At 44.1% G+C, this 20,263-nt stretch overlaps 1 protein-coding gene across 1 annotated transcript in view; it reads right to left on the bottom strand.

Moving 5' to 3' along the window:
• HOMER2 (homer scaffold protein 2) overlaps window positions 1-20,263 on the bottom strand; it is a 76,155-nt gene that overhangs the window by 17,139 nt on the left and 38,753 nt on the right. Inside the window, exon 3 of the mRNA XM_033167388.1 lies at window positions 7,062-7,193. Within this exon, the coding sequence (XP_033023279.1) occupies window positions 7,062-7,193 (132 nt within the window). The remainder of the gene's footprint in view (window positions 1-7,061; window positions 7,194-20,263) is intronic.

A 20,263-nucleotide genomic window follows, 5' to 3' on the forward strand; every position in this document is an offset into this window, starting at 1 on the left:
TGATGGATGCAACAGTGCTGTGGTAAGCTGTGCTTCATTCTCCCCCTGAGCCATTTCCCTGATCTAAAGACCACCACCCATTCAATCCCACAAGGGGAAAATTAAAGGTTCAAATAAGATGGGGAACAGAAGGGGAATTTCCTGATCCCGCCCTTGGGTGTGGTGTCCACTCCCAATTCTGCTCTTGAAACGTCAATTTAATGAAAGAGAAATGTCTGTGATGGTTTGAGGCCAAGGCAGGAGTGACAGGTAATGACAAATAATCATTTCAGAGCACATTTGGGGTATGTGTGTATGTGAGGAAAGCGCCTTAAATTCTTGGAACTGACCATGAATGTAATTTGGCTGTCAGCCTTACAGTAACCTGTGGCCTCAGACATCATAAAAATAATGGATGTGAGGCTGTTAAATGTTGAACATTTATTGCTGGGTTTAGGGAGCAACAAGAATACAGATCCATTATTTCATCATCATCGTCCCACAAAAATCCAACAAGCCTAACTAATGCATGTCCTATCGTACAAGTTACCTTAAGGTCGCACAATTCTCATCAAATAAAATAAGATAATATTATCCCTGCAATGCTTAGGGTCTCAGAAACCTGATCTGGATAAGGAACCCACCCCCCTTTTTAAAATGCAAAACCAGACAGAACCACATGTTTCCATCTTGCATAAGTCTTTACAGATTTTGACATTTAGCCTGCATGAAATTTTTATGATTCTTGCTTTGTGTGGTAATTAATGATGCAAGCCAGCAGGGAAAGCTACAGCTTTAAGAAGATGAGCCTATATCAAAAACTGTTTGCAAAACCTTTGAACTTCATTGCAATCCCATGCAGGAACATTCATAAATGACAGTGAAGTCCAATTAACAGTTATTGCCGCATCCTCCTCCTCATTCCTGTGGACCAGCATGTCATTACCACTGTAATTTACTTCTTCCCAAATGGTAAATGAAGACTCAATCAGAAGAATAATTTCTAACTTAGCTGGAGGGATCAACAAGATACCAAGAAACCCAAGGCAGTGGTGGGCTTCTCTCTGTTTAAAAATAAATAAATCTGGAAATTGCTGCTTTAATTAATTCACAGCAATCCACATTGACAAAAGTTTGTTATTTGTGCACTGTGGGGCATCTCTTTAAGTCGCATCCACACCATGCACTTAAAATACATTTTTACCACCTAAACGGTCACAACTTCCCCCAAAGAATCCTCGGAACTGTAGTTTACCCCTCACAGAGCTACAATTCCCAGCACTGTTACAAGCTACAGTTCCCATGATTATTCGGTGGAAACCATGCACTCTGAATGGTACCGGTATTTAAATGTATGGTGTGGAGCAATATAAACAATGCTGATAACAGCAGACCACATCATCCTTAAAAGTTTATCACAAATTCCTGATGCTATTACACTACCTATTACTACAGTTATTACACGACCTGCTTTTTGAAGTTATTGCACTACCTACTACTTTGTTGTTCAGTTGTTCAGTCATGTCTGACTCTTTGTGACCCCATGGACCAGAGCACGCCAGGCACGCCTATCTTTCACTGCCTCCTGCAGTTTGGCCAAACTCATGTGAGTCGCTTCTACTACTACTACTACCACTACAAATACTAATATTATTTTTGAAGTGTCTCAGCAGGCAGGCACAGAGGGAAAGCCACCAGCCGGGGCACCATGGTCCACTGGGAGGGTGCACCCCCTGCTTCAAAGAGATATATAATCATGGGAAGGGAGAGACCAACCTGGCCACATCCATCAGCCAGTGAAGGAACCGCAGCTCCAATGCTTGCTTTCCTCTTCTCTCCCCATTGCTTTTTCCTTTCATGCTGTTTCTATTAGACTGCCTGCCTGCAAACACATACTAGATTACCTTTAAATATATGCAATGTGCTTTAAAATGTTAGGGTGCTTTATAAAATATTGACAGACCCTACCTAGTTTTTTTTTTTACAATATTACTACAAATATATATATATATATATATATATATATATATATATATACACACACACACACACACACACACACACACACACACACACACACACATATATATATATATATATATATATATATATATATATATATATACACACACACATATACACACATACACACACACTGAAAGGATGAATCGCTCCTGCTCTTAATTCCAAAACTGAAAAATATCCGCTAGACTGAAACCCTGTTTCTTTCTTTTGCTATTTACATTTATGCTCAGAATTTCTAAGCAGTGCACATAAAATACTTCCGTACAAAGAATAAGAATTATTAAAATCCATATTGGAAACAGAAAGCTGATTTCACACCTTAGCTTCTGCCACCTCCTGGTCAAGCATAAGAACATCAAGCAGAACCTGTTGATCGGGCCAGTGGTCCATCTAGTCCATCACCCTGTTCTCAGTGTCCAGCCAGAAGATGCCTTGCAAGCTGGACCTGAGCACAAGAGCAATCTCCCCTCCTGCAGTTTCCAGAAACTGGTATTCAGAAGCATACGACCTCCAGTCATGATGGCAGAGTATAGCCGTCATCGCTAGTAGCCATCGATAGCCTTATCCTCCCATGAAATCAGCCCTCAAATCCACCGAATTACTGACTGACCTAGAAAGGGGTTGAGTTCTCAGGCATCAGGCATTCATTTAGCTCTACCCCTGAATGGTGTTACTGCAGCTTTGTGGCTCCCAGGAAGCTGCCTTCAACCCAATCAAACCATGGGCCTAAGGCAGCACAGGCTACCGACTACTGCTCTTCAGTAGGGTTGCCATACATCTGGAATTTCTCAAACATAGCCAGGAACAACTTTTGTGTCCGGATTTTCACTTTTTGAAATATACCAACCCTACTCTACAGGCTTTCTTTTTTTAAAAAAAATATATTTAATTTTCAGATTTTGAAATTTACAAGCAATTGTCCAACAACCAAAACAAAAGAGAATTCCATAAATTCCCATGGACTTTCCTCCTCCCCTTTTGTGGGTCCTTATGTTAACTTTTTTTCTTCCTGCATCTTCTCTATTGATCCGATTCCATTAAAATTCCATTATAACCATAGTCCAACTTTAACTACAAGTCTCATTCCAGTTCTACTAATAATCTTAATTGTTTACAATGATTTTTAAGGCAAATTATATATTTTTCCCACTCCTTATTGAAATTTTGGTCTTCCTGGCTTCCAATTCTTCCAGTCATTTTTGCCACCAGTTTATTCTGCCATTCTTCTCTGGTAGGTACTATGTCTTCTTTCTATCTCTGGGCTAGTAACCCTACTCTCTCCAGGGTTCCAGCCAGGAGACCAGCTTGAGGCACAAGGGACTGAACATACAAAGCATTTTCGGCATAAAAAGCATGTGCTCTGTCCCTGACCTATGACTCCCCCCCCCTTTGGCCATATATGCTTCCAGGGCAGCTTCAGACTCTTGCTGGAGCACTGACAAGGCCAACCCTATCATTAGGCCGAATGAAGCAGCTGCTTCAGATGGCAGGTGCTAAGGGGCAGGGAGTGGAGAGGAAGTACTGGGAGGATTGAACTGCACGTACCACACAGACTGCCCTACAGCTCCAAAGCTGGGTGTGGTGGCAGTGGATGTTTTCCCATCCAGCAGTGTTGGAAATACAGCCAGAGCTGCACTATATACATTTAAAGCAGCATACCAACTTAAACAGCTGTGGCTTCCTGCAAAGAATCCTGGGAACCGTAGTTTACAGGTGCTGAGAGTTGTTAGGAAACCCCGGTTCCCCTGGAAGGACAGATCCTGAAGCTGAGGCTCCAATACTTTGGCTACCTCATGAGAAGAGAAGACTCCCTGGAAAAGACCCTGATGTTGGGAAAGATGGAGGGCACAAGGAGAAGGGGACAACAGAGGATGAGATGGTTGGACAGTGTTCTCGAAGCTACCAACTTGAGCCTGACAAAACTGCAGGAGGCAGGGGAAGACAGGAGTGCCTGGCATGCTCTGGTCCATGGGGTCACGAAGAGTCGGACACGACTAAACCACAACAACATTTAGATCAAACGCCTTGGGGAGGGATATATATCTCTGCTCTCAAGACAATTACAAAATTATTGCAGATCGCAAGAACTGGAACAACCACTTATTGAAAATATAGATGGAAAGAATGCTACATTTCAGACCGAACCAGATTTAAAGAATGCTCCATGCACCCGCAGCAGAGTTTCCTGTGAACAATGGTTATTTTCCCCAAGGTTCTCTTTGACAGGAGGCAAACTGAAGGACACTGCATTGATTCTTAGGAAGATGGCCACAATTGTAGCAAACTATGCTGAGGATCTGTCAGAAGTAGCTAAATAACGCAACCATGTAACTGTATTTATTTATTTTCCATACCACCATTCATCCAAATATCACAGGGAGGGTTACAATATTAAAAAAACAAAACAAAAATACGTAGCATAATAGCAAATAAAAACAATAGCAGCCCCACACACAGAGATTAAAGAGTCCATAGATGGTTTAATTAGCCTTTTTTTTTTTTTTTGCCTGGCGCCTAAAGATATGTAACAAAGGTGGCAGGAGAGCCTTGTGAGGGAGAGCGGGGAGCCACAGCAGAAAAAGGCCCATTCTCGTGTTGCCGACCTCCGGACCTCTTGTGGAGGTGGTACACGAAGAACTGCCTCCAGTGATGACTTTTAAAGTCCTAAACGGCTTTGGCCGTATATACCTGAAGGAGCGTCTCCACCCCCATCATTCAGCCCGGACACTGAGATCCAGCTCCGAGGGCTTCTGGTGGTTCCTTCACTGCGAGAAGTGAGGCGACAGGGAACCAGGCAGAGGGCCTTCTCAGTAGTGGCGCCCGCCCTGTGGAACGCCCTCCCATCAGATGTCAAGGAAATAAACTATCTGAGTTGTAGAAGACATCTGAAGGCAGCCCAGTAGGGAGAAGTTTTTTAATGTTTGATGTCTTATTGTTGTTTTAATTTGTGGGAAGCTGCCCAAAGTGGCTGCATAACAAGAACAACAACAGCAACAGCAGCAGCAAGTGCAGCATTGCAGGGTCTGGGCCAGTTCATATGAGGACAAGCAGTCCTTGAGGTATTGCGGCCCTGAGCCATTTAAGGCTTTATTGGTCAGAACCAGCACTTTGAATAGGGCCCGGAAACTAATTGGCAGCCAGGGCCAGGATTGGCATTATGTACTCAAACTGTTTTACCCTCTGCTGCCTGGCACAGCAAGCCAGATGCCTTGGGGATGGAGTGGGGTCCTCCCACATGGTCGAAAGGGGACACAAGGTCTCCCCCATCCAGACGCTTGTCAGTCTGGTGGGAAACTGGCTGGGACTCGGCCAATTGCAGGCGGGTCAAGGGGCCAAGTGAGGGCAGAGGCCTGGCTGCAACTGGGGCCGCCTCTCCCCTTTAAAGGGAGAGCTGAGTCCGGAGCTCAGCTTCTTGTCCAAGTGGAGCCATCATTGTTCGATTGCCACCTTTCCTGCCCTGTATATATTCTCTTGTTGTAGGTGGTCCAGCCCAAAGGTGAGCAGCACACGGACATTGCTATGGAATACTCATGTCGCCAAAAATGGCTACCATAGGCAGCAACAAAGGAAATGCAGAAAAAGGACTGTGGCTCTTCCTCCCGAAAGGGTCCAGAAGTGTGAGGGGTCTGCACCATGTTTTCATCCAGCTGACAAACACAGCCACCACTTTTAGCTGTTTGAGGCAGCAGCTGGGACTTCTGTAACATGGTCTCTAATCTAACATCTCATGGCCTATAGCCTCCAAGGCTATGGAGGAAAAGATTAATGAGGAAGTTGTGGAATGTTCAAGGGCATCACATTTAGTGAACTAATATGATCCGGAGACACTAATGGTGAGCTGAGCAGTTTTTTTTTTAAATGTCAGCTATCTGTCCTGATAAGTGACTCACTTCTAGCCTGGGAAAATTATTCTGATTCTTTGACAAGAGCACCAGCTCAACAAATAGAGTGCACATTGTGTACACCATTGGGCTATTCATCACCAAGCTACTACTGCTAGTTTAAAAGGGTCCCTAATAGGAAGACTCCAAAAGTAATAAATCATTTCTATGGCATCCAATTCGCCTGGATCTACTGGCACCTAGGCTCCATCTGCGTTATACATTTAAAGCAGTATCCGAAAACTTTTGACCGTCATGGCTTTCTCCATGGCTTTCTACACTCCTGGAAGTGTAGTTTCTAAGGTTTGCTGAGAGTTGTTACGAGACCCCTTAACCCACAACTACTGCACTATTATTGTATCAAGAACACAGCCCCATCTGCACCATACATTTAAAGCAGCATCATAAACAGCTATGGCTCCCCAACCCCAAACTCCTGGGAAGTGTAGTTTGTTAAAGGCGTTTGTTGTTGTTTAGGAGAACCCCTTTCTGCCTCCCAGAGCTACAGTTTCCAGAGTTCTCTGGGAAGATTGTAAAACCATTCTGGGAATTGTAGGTCTGTAAGGGGAACAACTCTCAGCAACCCTAAAGAAACTACACTTTCCAGGATACTTTGGAGAAAGCCATGGTTGTTAAAGTGGTATGATACCTGCTTTAAATGTATAGTGCAGCTGCAGTATTAATGGCTGTATGAGCAAGACTGTAAACTCCACTGCCAAAGGCTAGATCCAGCAGACTGTTCTTATGCTCTTAGATGGGATGTCGTGGTGAAGTGAGGAGCAGAACTCACAGCTGTTCTGTTGAGCAATGCCTTTGCATTTAGCCTAACACCTAGTTTGGCTTCAAGGCAGGCACAGAAAACTAGGCGTAGAAAACCATATGATCAAACACACTCAGAAAATTTCTAGTTAACACCTCCCACAAACTCTGGCCCACTCATTGATTACAGGAGATTAATTGCTTGCAAAGAGCCAAGTTGCTATTAATTAAGACAAAGTGAAAGAAATCCAGTTTCTCTCTCTCTCTCTCTCTCTCACACACACACACACAGAGAGGGGGGGAGAGAGGAGAGAGACTCCCACAAGATCTGTATGTTCATCCTTTTAATTCATTGAGATTGCAGGTGATTTTACAAAAGCAACAACAAAGTGAAAAAGTAATTCAAACTCAAGTTACCTTTGTTAGCTGCTGTTCAGAAGAAAACCCCAGGCCAAACACAGTGTTTGCTCGGCTATCAGCCCACTGGCCAAACTTCTGTGATGTTTTTGTGAAGGTCATATTCGGTGTGATTGTGCTATTTATAATCACCTGGAGAGAGAAGGGGGGGGGATATTCAGAAAAGAATATCAGGATTACATATTATAGGAGAAACAGCAACTTGCCAAAAAGCTTGCTGTGCAAAAGAAATATTCAGATGAATAACAAGAATAAGCATATTGGTACATGGGCTTCAGCTGCACACTATACTGATTTGACTTGTATATGTATATTTATGTTTCTCCTATCATTTATTGTCTTGAATCAATCATTTTTTTTTAAAAAAACGAATAGATAAAAGCTATTCAGATCCATTACTAGATTTGAAAATGGAATTCGACTGCAGAGGATTGATCTTCCAACCCTGAGTTCAGTGAACCTACAAGTCAAAATCTTCCAAAAAGTCAAAACGTTGCTTTAACAGCAAATTCAGACCAGAAGAGCAAGAACTTAATACCGGCACCTTAATTAAGATGGTGTTGTGACAGCCATAACAGTAGTCAGGGCTAGGGCACTTCATAACTTTCAGTCTACAAAGGAGACAGACTTATTTAAAAAACCAAAACAAAAAAACCCCTCAGGAGTCTGGTTGGTCTGACACTTCTTAGTTGTAACCCCTACACACAACCCCATACATTAAGTCATTATTATTCCTCATGTTGCAGGTATGGGTCGGGGAATGAGGCTGTGAGCTGTGTAATTCGCCCAAGGCCACAAAGTAAGTTCATAGTAGAGGTGACATTTAAGCTCTTAGGTGCTACACTCCAACAGCATTTTCTTGTTTCAAAAAGAAAAAACAGGTCAAAGGGTTGCATCCAAAGTAGTGCTAAGTTAAAGTTGCTTAGTGATATACGGCACTTGTTCTGCTGGCATAGTTGTGCAAGAGAATGCAAAAGCAGGTAATAAATAATAATAATAATAATTTATTATTTATACCCCACCCATCTGGCTGAGTTTCCCCAGCCACTCTGGGCGCCTTCCAACGGAATGTTAAAATACAATAATCTATTAAACATTAAAAGCTTCCCTAGACAGGGCAGCTTTCATATCTCCTAAAAGTCTGGTAGTTGGTTTTCTCTTTGACATCTGGTGGGAGGGTGTTCCACAGGGCGGGTGCCACTACCGAGAAGGCCCTCTGCCTGGTTCCCTGTAACTTGGCTTCTCGTAGTGAGGGAACCGCCAGAAGGCCCTCAGCACTGGACCTCAGTGTCCAGGCTGAATGATGGGGGTGGAGACGCTCCTTCAGGTATACTGGACCGAGGCCGTTTAGGGCTTTAAAGGTCAGCACCAAGACTTTGAATTGTGCTTGGAAACGTACTGCGAGCCAATGTAGGTCTTTCAAGACCGGTGTTATGTGGTCTCGGCAGCCGCTCCCAGTCACCAGTCTAGCTGCCACATTCTGGATTAGTTGTAGTTTCCGGGTCACCTTCAAAGGTAGCCCCACATAGAGTGCATTGCAATAATCCAAGCGAGAGGTTGCTGGTAGCAGAGGTTGCAATTTGTTCTGCAATGAGTTTCTGCTAGGGCAGTTGCTGCACTGGATTCTCCTACTTCACAGCATTAAAACTCACCTGTCCTTTGGCAGAAAAAGAATGCTGGGTGGTGCCAAAGGTGGACACAATAGAAACATTATGGTAATACACAGGTGGGCCAAATAAAGCCAGTGGAAGCGCCCTCAATTTGTTTCCCTCTCTTGCTGAGTGGCAGGCCACTGATGGAGGGAAGGGACTCAATATCTTTAGGCAGCTGCCTGGGCTCACATTTCCCAGCAAGGCCCACTGCCACCAGCCATCACTTTAAAAAAATTTCCACAATGCCCAGAGAGAGACTGCTCTGAGGTACTGATGTAGACTGCCCAAGAGTGACACTGCTGTGTAAGCACACTTGGGGGGTGGGGGAGCACTGGCAAACACACCTCAGCAAAGGCTGGATCCTGCGCTAGTGAGTTGGGAAGAGACCAATGCAGCAGTTGGGCCAGGCAGGCAGGCGGACTGGAAAGGAAGATCTCATACTCTCTCCTTCTCCTACAAACAAAGATGGCGAAGACCTGGGATGCACGCCAGTTCACGTTTGTTAAGAAGCACATTTGAAACAGTTTCCTTTTGCAGCAGCCGGGATTTAAAAGAGGAGTATATTGCACAGGAAGCAGACAGTGATAAGTCTCCGTGATTCACGCTAAGCGGCAATTAAGGCAAACTACTGGGGACCCAGCTTGAACCTGAATGGAGGAAGATGCAGTCCTGCCAATCATATGCTGAACAAAGGAGCTCCATTCTTGTTGCAAAAAATGAGACATAGCAAGAGAACATTGATGGGATAGAAAAGGAGCTAAATTAGTCCAGGAATGCCTGCAAAACATAAGAGCACTTAGCACACCCACCCAACAACTGTTGCTTAGTGCAGACTGGCTTCCTAAAACACATTTTTTGACATGCAAAAAAAGTTCATCAAACCTAGGAATATGAGGCCACATCACCATCGGACCCAGAATATGCAAGTCTTTCATGCAATTAAAATAGAGCTTATCTCCTGATCTAGGAAAATGAAAGCTGAAATATCTTTAAAACTTATTACGCTGCCCTTATTTTTAAGGAAATCCATCAAAATCTAAACTTCTGACATGGGATGCCATACGTCCAGTTTTTCCTGAACATTAAGCAATTTCCGCCTGGGGCACTGTTTCTGAAGGTCAAATCCTGGCTACAGGTATGTCTGGGATTTTCCAGACATATGACAGCCCTAACATCAGTGAACACTGAAGAAGTCCTTTTGGTTGAAATGTGTAGGGTCTTTTATATTTAGATTGTTTGGTTCTTTAATATTCTATTTGTGTTATAAATCTTATAGCAGTGTCATAGCAATACTTTTTCTGATCCCAACTTGTTCGTTGTCGTTGGAGGCAAGATTCATCACTGTTCACTTTGCCAGCTTGCCAACCCCTGAACTGCCCCATGAATCCAGGGACTGCTAGTTGTTTAACCTGACAACCCCACTTCTCTGCTGTTTCAGCACCAGCTTCTTGTCCTTTGCTTTGCAGAAAGGATGAACAATTGCTACTCCTCTTTTTTTGACATAGCATTACTTTAAAACAATGCATTTTTAAAACCAGGTATCTCTACCTGCGAAAAGCTGAAGCAGTGTGTGAGATGAAGCCAGACAGACAACTGCTAGATTTTATATGAAGGGTGAGGGAGAAATCACCCATTGTTCTGAAACCTCATGCAACCTAATCCAATTAAGACTGCAACATCCTCCTACACAACAGTGACTAAATGCAGACTTGGTGGCTTCAACATCAAGCCCAGACTCTACCCTGTTTTTGCTTAATATCCAGACTGGTAAAGAGCTCTCACTGCTTTACTTCCTTTTGGTTTGTCCATATGACAAGCATTGCCCAACTGTGGACCATACATATTGGCTATCAAAGCAGATATGCAGATTAATATTTTTATTCATGGCCGACAGAGGGTACCAATAGATCTCTCTGACAGTAACTTGTGGGGTAGGTTGGCATTCCAGGAGGATCCAGTCATTTGCAAATCCACACTGCAGATGACAGTAAAGCAGAATCCCTTTATCGCACCCACTCAGAGGCTTAATACGTTTGATAAATGAGGTCATTATTCTGCACGGTGCTTATTAGATTTACACTTCCTTCTTCTGTTCTCCAGTTTCATTGCAGATTACATTAGTGCTCAGGGAACTCTTAAAGCATATTGGAGCAGCTATTGTTCACCACATTGCTCGGCTTTTTTTTGCCTTGCAATCTACCAGGAATGTAAGTTCAATGCATAGACAATCCTACTCATCCCAATAGTTTAAAAGCTCCTTAGCATATAGTTTCTGGTTTCATAGGCCTCATAAACTGCTAGGCCATTCAAACCCTAAGAAGAGCCTGCAGGATCAGGCCAATGGGCCGTCTAGTCCAGTGTTGTGTTCTCACAGTGGCCAATCAGGTGCCTATAGGGACCCCACCAGGGTTATGGCAGCTGCCTCAGGCGGCAGAACTCCAAGAGGCAGGACCCTCACCAATTCTGCCACAAGAACCTGCCGCTGCCATCACCCCTTTGCGGGCAACACCACACAACCCTGCGAAGGTAGACTTTGGTTGGCAGAAGTGGGGCAGCAGCAGTTTCCTGTTTCACCTCAGGTAACGAAATGGGATGCCCACCCCCGGACCCCATCATGCACTTCTCCTTTGCTAGAGTAGGCAAACAACAGATGCTGGCATAAGATAGCTTTATAGATTAAAAAAAAAAACAACCCCACCAATGATCCCACCTTTCCCTCCCGCTACAAGAATCTGAATAGTACATTATAACTTTGGGTGAGCATAAATAACACTTGGTATTGTGAAATGTATTTTTATGTGTATTTTTATTTTATTTAAATGTGTTTCTCTTTCCTCTTAGTTTTATTGTATCTATGTGGTGGTACATTGTCTATTTGGTTGTAAGTTGCCTTGGGTTGCCCTGGACTAGATAAAATGACTGATAAGTTAATCAATCAATCAATCCACCAAATTCCAATAGCTCTTATCCCTTTTGTCTTTGTTCCCTTATGCCAGGGGTGGCCAACTCACAAGAGACTGCGATCTACTCACAGAGTTAAAAACTGGCAGTGATCTACCCCCTTTGGGGGGGGGTTCAGGTCAAGGTTGTTGGGCTTTTTAGGGAGGAGGAAAGCCACATTTTGGGGGTGCAGGGCAAAAAATTTGAGCTTTTTTTAGGGGAGCCAAAGTTGTTGAGCTTCTTTTGGGGGAGCCAGTGATCTACTAGTGATCTACCAGAGATGTCCAGTGATCTACCAGTAGATCACGTTCTACCTGTTGGACGTGCCTGCCTTATGCCTATTTTTCTATACTGTCAAATATTTAACAAGGACTATGTTCCACTTAACGTCTTAGGAAATGCAACATTACAAATTATGTCAAAGAAACGGCACCAAAGTTACTTGTGTGGGAGTTTACATGCCTTTGATGCAGGGTGTCAGGGAAGGTGCCGTAGCTCATTGGAAGAGCACCTGCTCTGCATGCAGGATCAATCCCCAAAATCTCCAGGTAGGGGTGAGAATGTCTCCTCTCCGAAATGCTGGATTGCCACTGCCAGTCACAGTAAACAATACTGAACTAGATAGGTCTTTACTTTACTTGGTATAAGGCAGCTGCCTAGGTTTATATGAAGAATTCAAGAACACCTGCAGATATTACCTGGTCCAATATCTCTCAGTATTCTCAATGAGAAGACAGAGTTGTGAATGCCTGGGCCTTCAGGGGCTGCTCCTTTTTACTTTTAAGAGCCGCATGACTGTGGGAGGTTAGCCGGTGAAACCTCTCCTGTTACTAGCACCGTGGCAGAAGAAACTAAGCTACTCCCTGGAGGAGACCTCAGTTGCTAAAGAGATGGGAAGAGCCTTATTTAGACTAGCAGCTAGCAACCCCTTACAGATGGAGAACACAGAAGATGGGTTGATTTGTAAATCAGACGTTTCAATCACAGCTTACGCCACTGCATTCAATGCAATGCTCTTTAGGGTTTTCCTTCATTTGCTCTTTAGGCACCTGGCATAACCATATTACTCAAATAATTCCATGGCTTATTTTAGAATATGTTAACTAATAATAATTGAAGTTGCCATTATCTGTGTGTTTTAGCATGGTAAAAGGAAGCAAATACTGTCACATTTTATCTGTCTAGTTACCGATTTGCTCCTCTGTAAGCTGCTTTAGGGCAGGGAGAAAGCAGGAAGTTTAACCTATCAAGAGTCCTTTGGCACATTAAAAGGCAAGCAAATGTATTGTGGCATTAGCGTTCATGGTTGCAGCCTATTTTAAGGCACCACAGGAATCTCATTTTCCCTCCAACATAGTGACATGGCTGCTCTCCAGAAATTTAGCAGGATGTCACTTTGGCTTCTGTAAGGCAAGCAGATGCTTGTGTCACAGAGTCGAAGTTGCATCCTATGCCAGTGGAGCGAGTGAGGCAAAGCTAGCCAGATCTCCTCCTGATTTCCTCCCATCACCCTTAACCCTTTGTGGCTGGGGTTTTGCCAGTATCTTATACCACCACTAACTAGGCAGAACAAAATGTTAGGATTTGGTGCAAGATGCTTTATGCACAAGGGATTTTTCAAAGGCAATTGCAATATCTACTGGGGTTGGATGGGTGTTGTCTACTATTAAGGCAGTAAAGGTAAAGGACCCCTGGGCGGTTGAGTCCGGTCAAAGGTGACTATGGGGTGCGGCACTCATCTCGCTTTCAGGCCGAGGGAGTTGGCATTTTTTTCGCAGAAAGCTTTCCGGGTCATGTGGCCAGCATGACTAAACCACTTCTGGCACAACGGAACACCGTGACAGAAACCAGGGCGCATTAAAACTCTGTTTACCTTCCTGCCGCAGCAGTACCTATTTATCTACCGGTACTTGCACTGGTGTGCTTTCGAACTGTTGGCAGAGCAACGGGATCTCACTCCATCGCAGGGATTCAAACCGGCGACCTTCTGATCGGCAAGCCCAAGAGGCTCAGTGGTTTAGACCTGGGTCACCACTCAGCATCTGAAAAGTCGCATGATAGAAGCAAGAGGGGTTGATGACCCTTTCCTCACCAGGCTTTTAACATAAAGAATAGCCTGTTGGATCAGACCAATGGCCCATCCAATTCAGCATCCTGTGCTTACAAGTGGTCAACCGGATGCCTGTGGGAGACCAGGGAGCAGCACATGAGCACAAGGGCACACTCCCCTCCTGTGGTTTCCAGCAACTGGTATCTGGAAGCACTGCTGCCTCCAACTGTGGATGCAGAGTATAGTTACCATGGATCTCTCCTCCATGAATTTGTCTAATCCTCCTTTAAAGCCACCCAAGTGGTGGTTATCTCTGCCTCCCTGTGAGAGCAAGCTCCATCGTGTGACTCTGCGCTGCATAAAGGGGTACATTCTTTTGTCTGTCCCAAGTCCCTTCCAAAAATCAGCTTCATTGGATGTCCCCTACAACCCTTTCCACCTTTCTCCAGCAAGTGACAGGATGTTTGTAACGTTCCAGTGAAAAACACTGCTGGAGAGGCAATGCACAGGAAAAGCATATGGCAGTGGAAAGGTTAAGTAATTCCTCCTCCTTCCACCCCCAACCCCACCACCCCACCATTTTGCAGCAGCCTTGGAGATTCACATGCCTAGACTTTAGCATTCACCAGCTGCCAGTTTTCTACTGGGCTACGTTCAAGGTTTTAGCACTAACATATAAGACCATATACAGCTCAGTACTGGGTTACTTAGGGACCCAGGTGGCGCTGTGGGTTAAACCACAGAGTCTAGGGCTTGCCGATCAGAAGGTCGGCGGTTCGAATCCCTGCGATGGGGTGAGCTCCTGTTGTTCGGTCCCAGCTCCTGCCCACCTAGCAGTTCGAAAGCACATCAAAGTGCAAGTAGATAAATAGGGACCGCTCCGGCGGGAAGGTAAACGGCGTTTCCGTGCGCTGCTCTGGTTCGCCAGAAGAGGCTTTGTCATGCTGGCCACATGACCCGGAAGCTGTCTGCAGACAAACGCCGGCTCCCTTGGCCTATAGAGCGAGATGAGCGCCGCAACCCCAAAGTCAGACACGACTGGACCTAATGGTCAGGGGCCCCTTTACCTTACTGGGTTACTTGACACTAGGGCCAGGTATCTGGTTTTCAACATCGTGATATATCACCAGCTAAACATTGCAATATACTGATAAATTACGATGTCTGAAATAAGGGTGGAGCTATGCAGAGGCATTAGCTGGTTTCCTGGTTTCTCCCGTATCGTGATTTTTGCATAGTGTGCATACACACACACAAAATTTGCAATATATTGCCAGGTCAAAAAATTATGAAACCAATATCACAATATGGACTTCAAACCGGTTTTGGGTGATCTATTGCCCGGCCCTACTTGACACACATCATCTTATCCTTTAGGCTACCATTTTCTGCAAGAGACTCGAGAGCAGAGTTTGTATTTTCGCACCTGGCTATCAGCCACTTGCAACCAAGTGGAGATGCCTGGGAGCCAGAATGGTGAGTGACGTCTTCACCATTTGGAGGTGCATGCCTGGAGATCCTTGGATGTTGACCGTTTTCAACAGTCAGAATGGATTTCAGGAACCAAAAAGTTGTACTGAAAAATACGACTTTAGAGCCATATGGTCCCCCAAATGGCAACTAGGCATTCTGTTATTGCAACTAGACTACTATAACCTTGGTTTAAGGAGTCATTTGGTGCCTAGCTTATATATCTGAGTTTCTAACACTGCTGCAGAGTGACTCCAGACATTTTTGTTTTGACAAGTTCTTCTCCTTGGATAAAAGGGAGTTCATTTTGTACTGTTTTCAAACTATTTTAGCTGTTTCTATGGTATGTCTGTAAACTGCCTTGAGACATACATAAAATGTGATTTATAAACTAATAAAATTAACAAACCATAGCCATCTTCTAAAATGTTGCGCCTCCCTGCATAGTTCTCATTTCCATTTGGATATCTGAACAGGTTCCTCTTCTCTTCTCTCTCCCCTTTTTAAAAATGATTCAAAGCATGCAATAAATCCAGCCACCGATCTCCTGCGCAAATGGAGCTTAGGTACTCACAGGAGGAACAGCAGCATCTAAATTGAATTAATAAAAATATGTTTTGCAAGGCAGCAGGCAAACACCTGAAAGCAGCTTCACTTGCGCAGTTGCCTACAGACTTCGCAAACACGCTCTTACAAAACACCCAGAGATACCTTAAATTACCTTCCCATGAGGCAGAGACAGAAGCTTTAAATGTTTTCCTGTGGGTCGTGGTAAGAAAAAAAAATAATCACAGCAGGAGGAACAAATTTAGCAAATAAAAAAAAATAAAAAACTAGGAGGATAATCAACACCCATTCTTGTAATTATAAGAAACATAAATAGAATGGTTAAAATTAAACGAATGTTTAAACCCAACCAAGAGTTGAGGCTTGTGAGGGATTGGCGGGGGGGATTTATTCAGGGAGAGAAAACATGGAAGGGGCTACAGGTGTGTGACCGACAGCTGAGCCAGGCCAGAGTCTGGTGATGCTGCAGTCCTCCCTGAAATTCCCTGGAGCCTCTCTCTGATGGAATAGAGTCAGATAGCCACAGAGAGGGGAGGAACAGCACTTGGGGTGGGGTGGGGTGGGGTGGGGTGGGGTGGCGAGAATAAAAGGTACAGTTTCTGAGGGAGAAGGTTATCCGGGGCTGGATTTAAGATGAGAGATAAGGCTGGATTTGAGAAGAGGGACAGGATTTGATTTCAGATGTTGGACAGGTTTCGGGTTGGGAGATAGGGAGTGAGATGAGGAGAACTGGTTCCGAGTTACGTTAAACATCCACACTGAGGAGACTATCCATAGCGAGAGGACAGGGCCTTGCAGCTTGGATAGGGAGACCGGGCTGTGGGCTTGGGAAAGGTATACAGACAGGAGTGTCCTGGGAGGGCTATAACTGAACCAGGAGAGGTGGATCTTGTGGGAATCCAGACTACCTGGGTATAGCCAGGAGGGGAGAGTTCTCCTAGGTACCGATAATAATAATAATAATAATAATAATAATAATAATAATAATAATTTATTTGTACCCCGCCCATCTGGCTGGGTTTCCCCACTCTGGGCGGCTTCCAACAAAGATTAAAAAATACATGAAAATATCACACATTAAAAACTTCCCTAAACAGGGGTGCCTTCAGATGTCTTCTGAATGTAAGGTAGTTGTTTATCTCTTTGACATGAGATGGGAGGGCGTTCCACAGGGCGGGCGCCACTACCGAGAAGGCCCTCTTCCTGGTTCCCTGTAGCTTTGCTTCTCGCAGCGAGGGAACCACCAGAAGGCCCTCGGTGTTGGACCTCAGTGTCCGGGCAGAATGATGGGGGTGGAGACGCTCCTTCAGGTATACTGGGCTGAGGCCATTTTGGGCTTTAAAGACTGAAGATTCCCAACCCAGTAACAAGGGGCAAGGGGGTCTGTTATACCCTTTGGAATACCTCAGGTGTGAGATTGTTAAGAGATTGTTAAGAAGAAGATCCCCTCGCTCATGAACCAAGGTATTAATTGGTGAAGGAAGCGGTATGGTGTTGAAAGTATTTAATTGTAATATCTAAAGTAACAGAAACTGAGTTGAGCATTTTATCATCTATGCTAGAAAACTGAACATCTACCACCTGAAGTGCAACAACTGATTTTTAGTTACAGGTAGGTAGCCATGTTGGTCTGCCATAGTCAAAACAAAATAAAATTTAAAAAATCCTTCCAGTAGCACCTTAGAGACCAACTAAGTTTGTTCTTGGTATGAGCTTTTGTGTGCATGCATGTGTATCTGAAGAAGTGTGCATGCACACGAAAGCTCATACCAAGAAAAAACTTAGTTGGTCTCTAAGGTGCTACTGGAAGGAATTTTTTTAATTTTATTTTGTTGTAACTGATTTTTAGTAACTGAAGTTGAAGAAGAGCTGTGCCTATAGTGTTGTGTTTAAGCCTGAAACATCCTAGAGTTAGTTAACGTAAACCAGCTAACTTCTACCTGAAAGAACGCATTTCCTGACCTACTTCGTTTCATAAACCGTTTTTGTTCAATAAAACTTTTGATTATTTTCTGCCTGAGACTCTAATCATTAAGTTTTACCTCACACAAGTCCCCCGCTAGGATAATCTGTGGTAAATTGTAGAAATTCATGTAATTGGTGTACCGTGAGGTGGGTGCACTATTATTAATTGGGGGCAGTTAGCGGGAGTGGATCGGCCACATTATTTACGGGTGGCATTAAATGGTCGGGTCTGCTACAAGGTGTATTAATGAAAAGTTTTCATTTTTGGATAATCAGAGTGCCTGGGTGGATTAGAAACTACCGTAAGCTTTAAGTGTAGTTCAGGGAGGGTATATCTTGGGACCTGCTTTCAGAGTCCCGTATGAAGAAGTCTTTTTTCCCCCCACTTCAAACTTGTGTATAGAATTTACACAAAACATAAACATTACATTGTTGTTCATTATCACAACTTGCATTACATAGTTGCTGTAACAAAACAATACACGGGTGCCCTTATTTCAGCTTTAGACAAATCAGTTATTTAGATAACCGCTCCAAAGATCTTTTTGAGTAGCGGGCAATGGGAAATGTCTTCCTTGTTCATTGACAAAAGTAATAAATGGATGCCACACCATGTCAGGCTTGTCGCTTTTGGAAGTACCTTGTACAACCTTAGGTACTGAAGACTCCCAGCCCAGATTCATGGGTATCTCTGACTGGTTTCCCTATTGCTGGGCTATCTATCACCAGGCAGGCTGCAATGAGAAGAAAACCCATTAATTCCTTATGACCCTTAAGACAATTTGAGCTAAGGTCTAGTGTTAGGAGTGCTAATGCTTGATTAAGCTGCATGACTTGTTTAGTGATAGCGGAAATAACCGTGAAGACAGTAGTCCAGAATTTTTGTAAAAGAATGCATTCCCATTAGACATTGATATATTATACACCCATCTTTTATCCAGGGTTCCCATACCCTTTCCAGCACAGAGGGGGCAGCCAGTGGTTTATTTTAGCTAGTCGTATCAGTGTCCAGTACCAACGGAAGATGATTTTGAGAAAGGCTTCCAGAAGGCATGCAGATACCCTCTTTAAGCAGGGAGCTTTGCCAGATGGTGTCCCACCTGTTGGGCTTCTATCTTTACTCCTACCTTTTCCTCTCACATTTGCCTTAAACCAGGCACCCCCAAACTCGGCCCTCCAGATGGTTTGGGACAACAATTCCCATCATCCCTGACCACTGGTCCTGGTAGCTAGGGATGATGGGATTTGTAGTCCCAAAACATCTGGAGGGCTGAGTTTGGAGGTGCCTGCCTTAAATCTTTAGAATTTCCCATGCTGTGCTCCAATATTACAATATAGATTAGGAAGGCTGCCCCTTTCAATTCAGAGTTTGAGTTAAAAGCACAGAGACCCAAATGCAGTGAGGGTTTGTAACCCTTCCCCTTTATGCTCCAGGTAGCGTGCAAAAGAGTAGCCTTGTAATGCTCCGAACCGTGACTTGTGGGCACTCCCCAGCTCTTCCATAATCGTTCCTCTAGAGATTGCGCCCTCCCCACTGTTGAGAAGACCGCAAATTCTATACAGCTCCTTTGACTCCCAGTCACTGAACTGCTGGTGCTTATCTACCAGTCTAGAATGGGAGTCAGGTTGAGGAAGCCAGGGTTTAAAACTTGATGCTGCTCTTTCAATTAGGTCTGAAAAGAGGTCCCCATAGCATCAGAGTGCTGGATGAAAATCCATGTGCTCTTTCCAAAACCAGCGCCATGCCGTTACAGAACAATAATAACAAAAAAACAAGAAACACAAAACTTTGCTGAATAGGCTTAATGAGCATAAGCCAATGACAAGGTGGTGCTCCACCTTCTTGCCACCACTCGACTGGTGACAGCTGCCAAACACTTTGCGACCATCTATTTATATCCAGGGTCTGGGCACATCTACCCTTTGATTATCAAAGCATATGCCCTACAAAGAATGCCAGACATGAAACCTGGGATTATAAATCGGTTGGAGGCTTGGCAGCCTCTTTAAAAATAAAAATAATTGCACAAAACAAAAATTCTAGTTTGTTCTGAACAGCTAATATTGGTTCTGCTCCCAACTGCGACTTCCAAAATGTGGATAAACTGAGAGCCCCCTATAACAATACTCATAGTTTCATATGCAATGAAACATATGCAGATTTAACATTTATTTATTACATACCACCCTGGTGTTGGGAAAGATGGAAGGCACAAGGAGAAGGGGACGACAGAGGATGAGATGGTTGGACAGTGTTCTTGAAGCTACTAACATGAGTTTGGCCAAACTGGGGGAGGCAGTGAAGGATAGGCGTGCCTGGCGTGCTCTGGTCCATGGGGTCATGAAGAGTCGGACACGACTGAATGACTGAACAACAACCTTTCTGTGTTTAGGTTGAATTGAGCAACCAAGAGTCCCTTAATCAGATGGCAACTCTAGCCCTTTCGGTCCACATCTGCACTATACATTTAAAGTAGTATTATATCACCATATGTGTTTGTTCACTGCGCTGTGAGTTGTTAGGAGACATCTATTCCCCTCGCCAGTAGAAGCAACAT

The sequence above is a fragment of the Lacerta agilis genome, chromosome 13 (genome assembly GCF_009819535.1).
Source record: "Lacerta agilis isolate rLacAgi1 chromosome 13, rLacAgi1.pri, whole genome shotgun sequence".
Lineage (NCBI taxonomy): Eukaryota > Metazoa > Chordata > Lepidosauria > Squamata > Lacertidae > Lacerta > Lacerta agilis.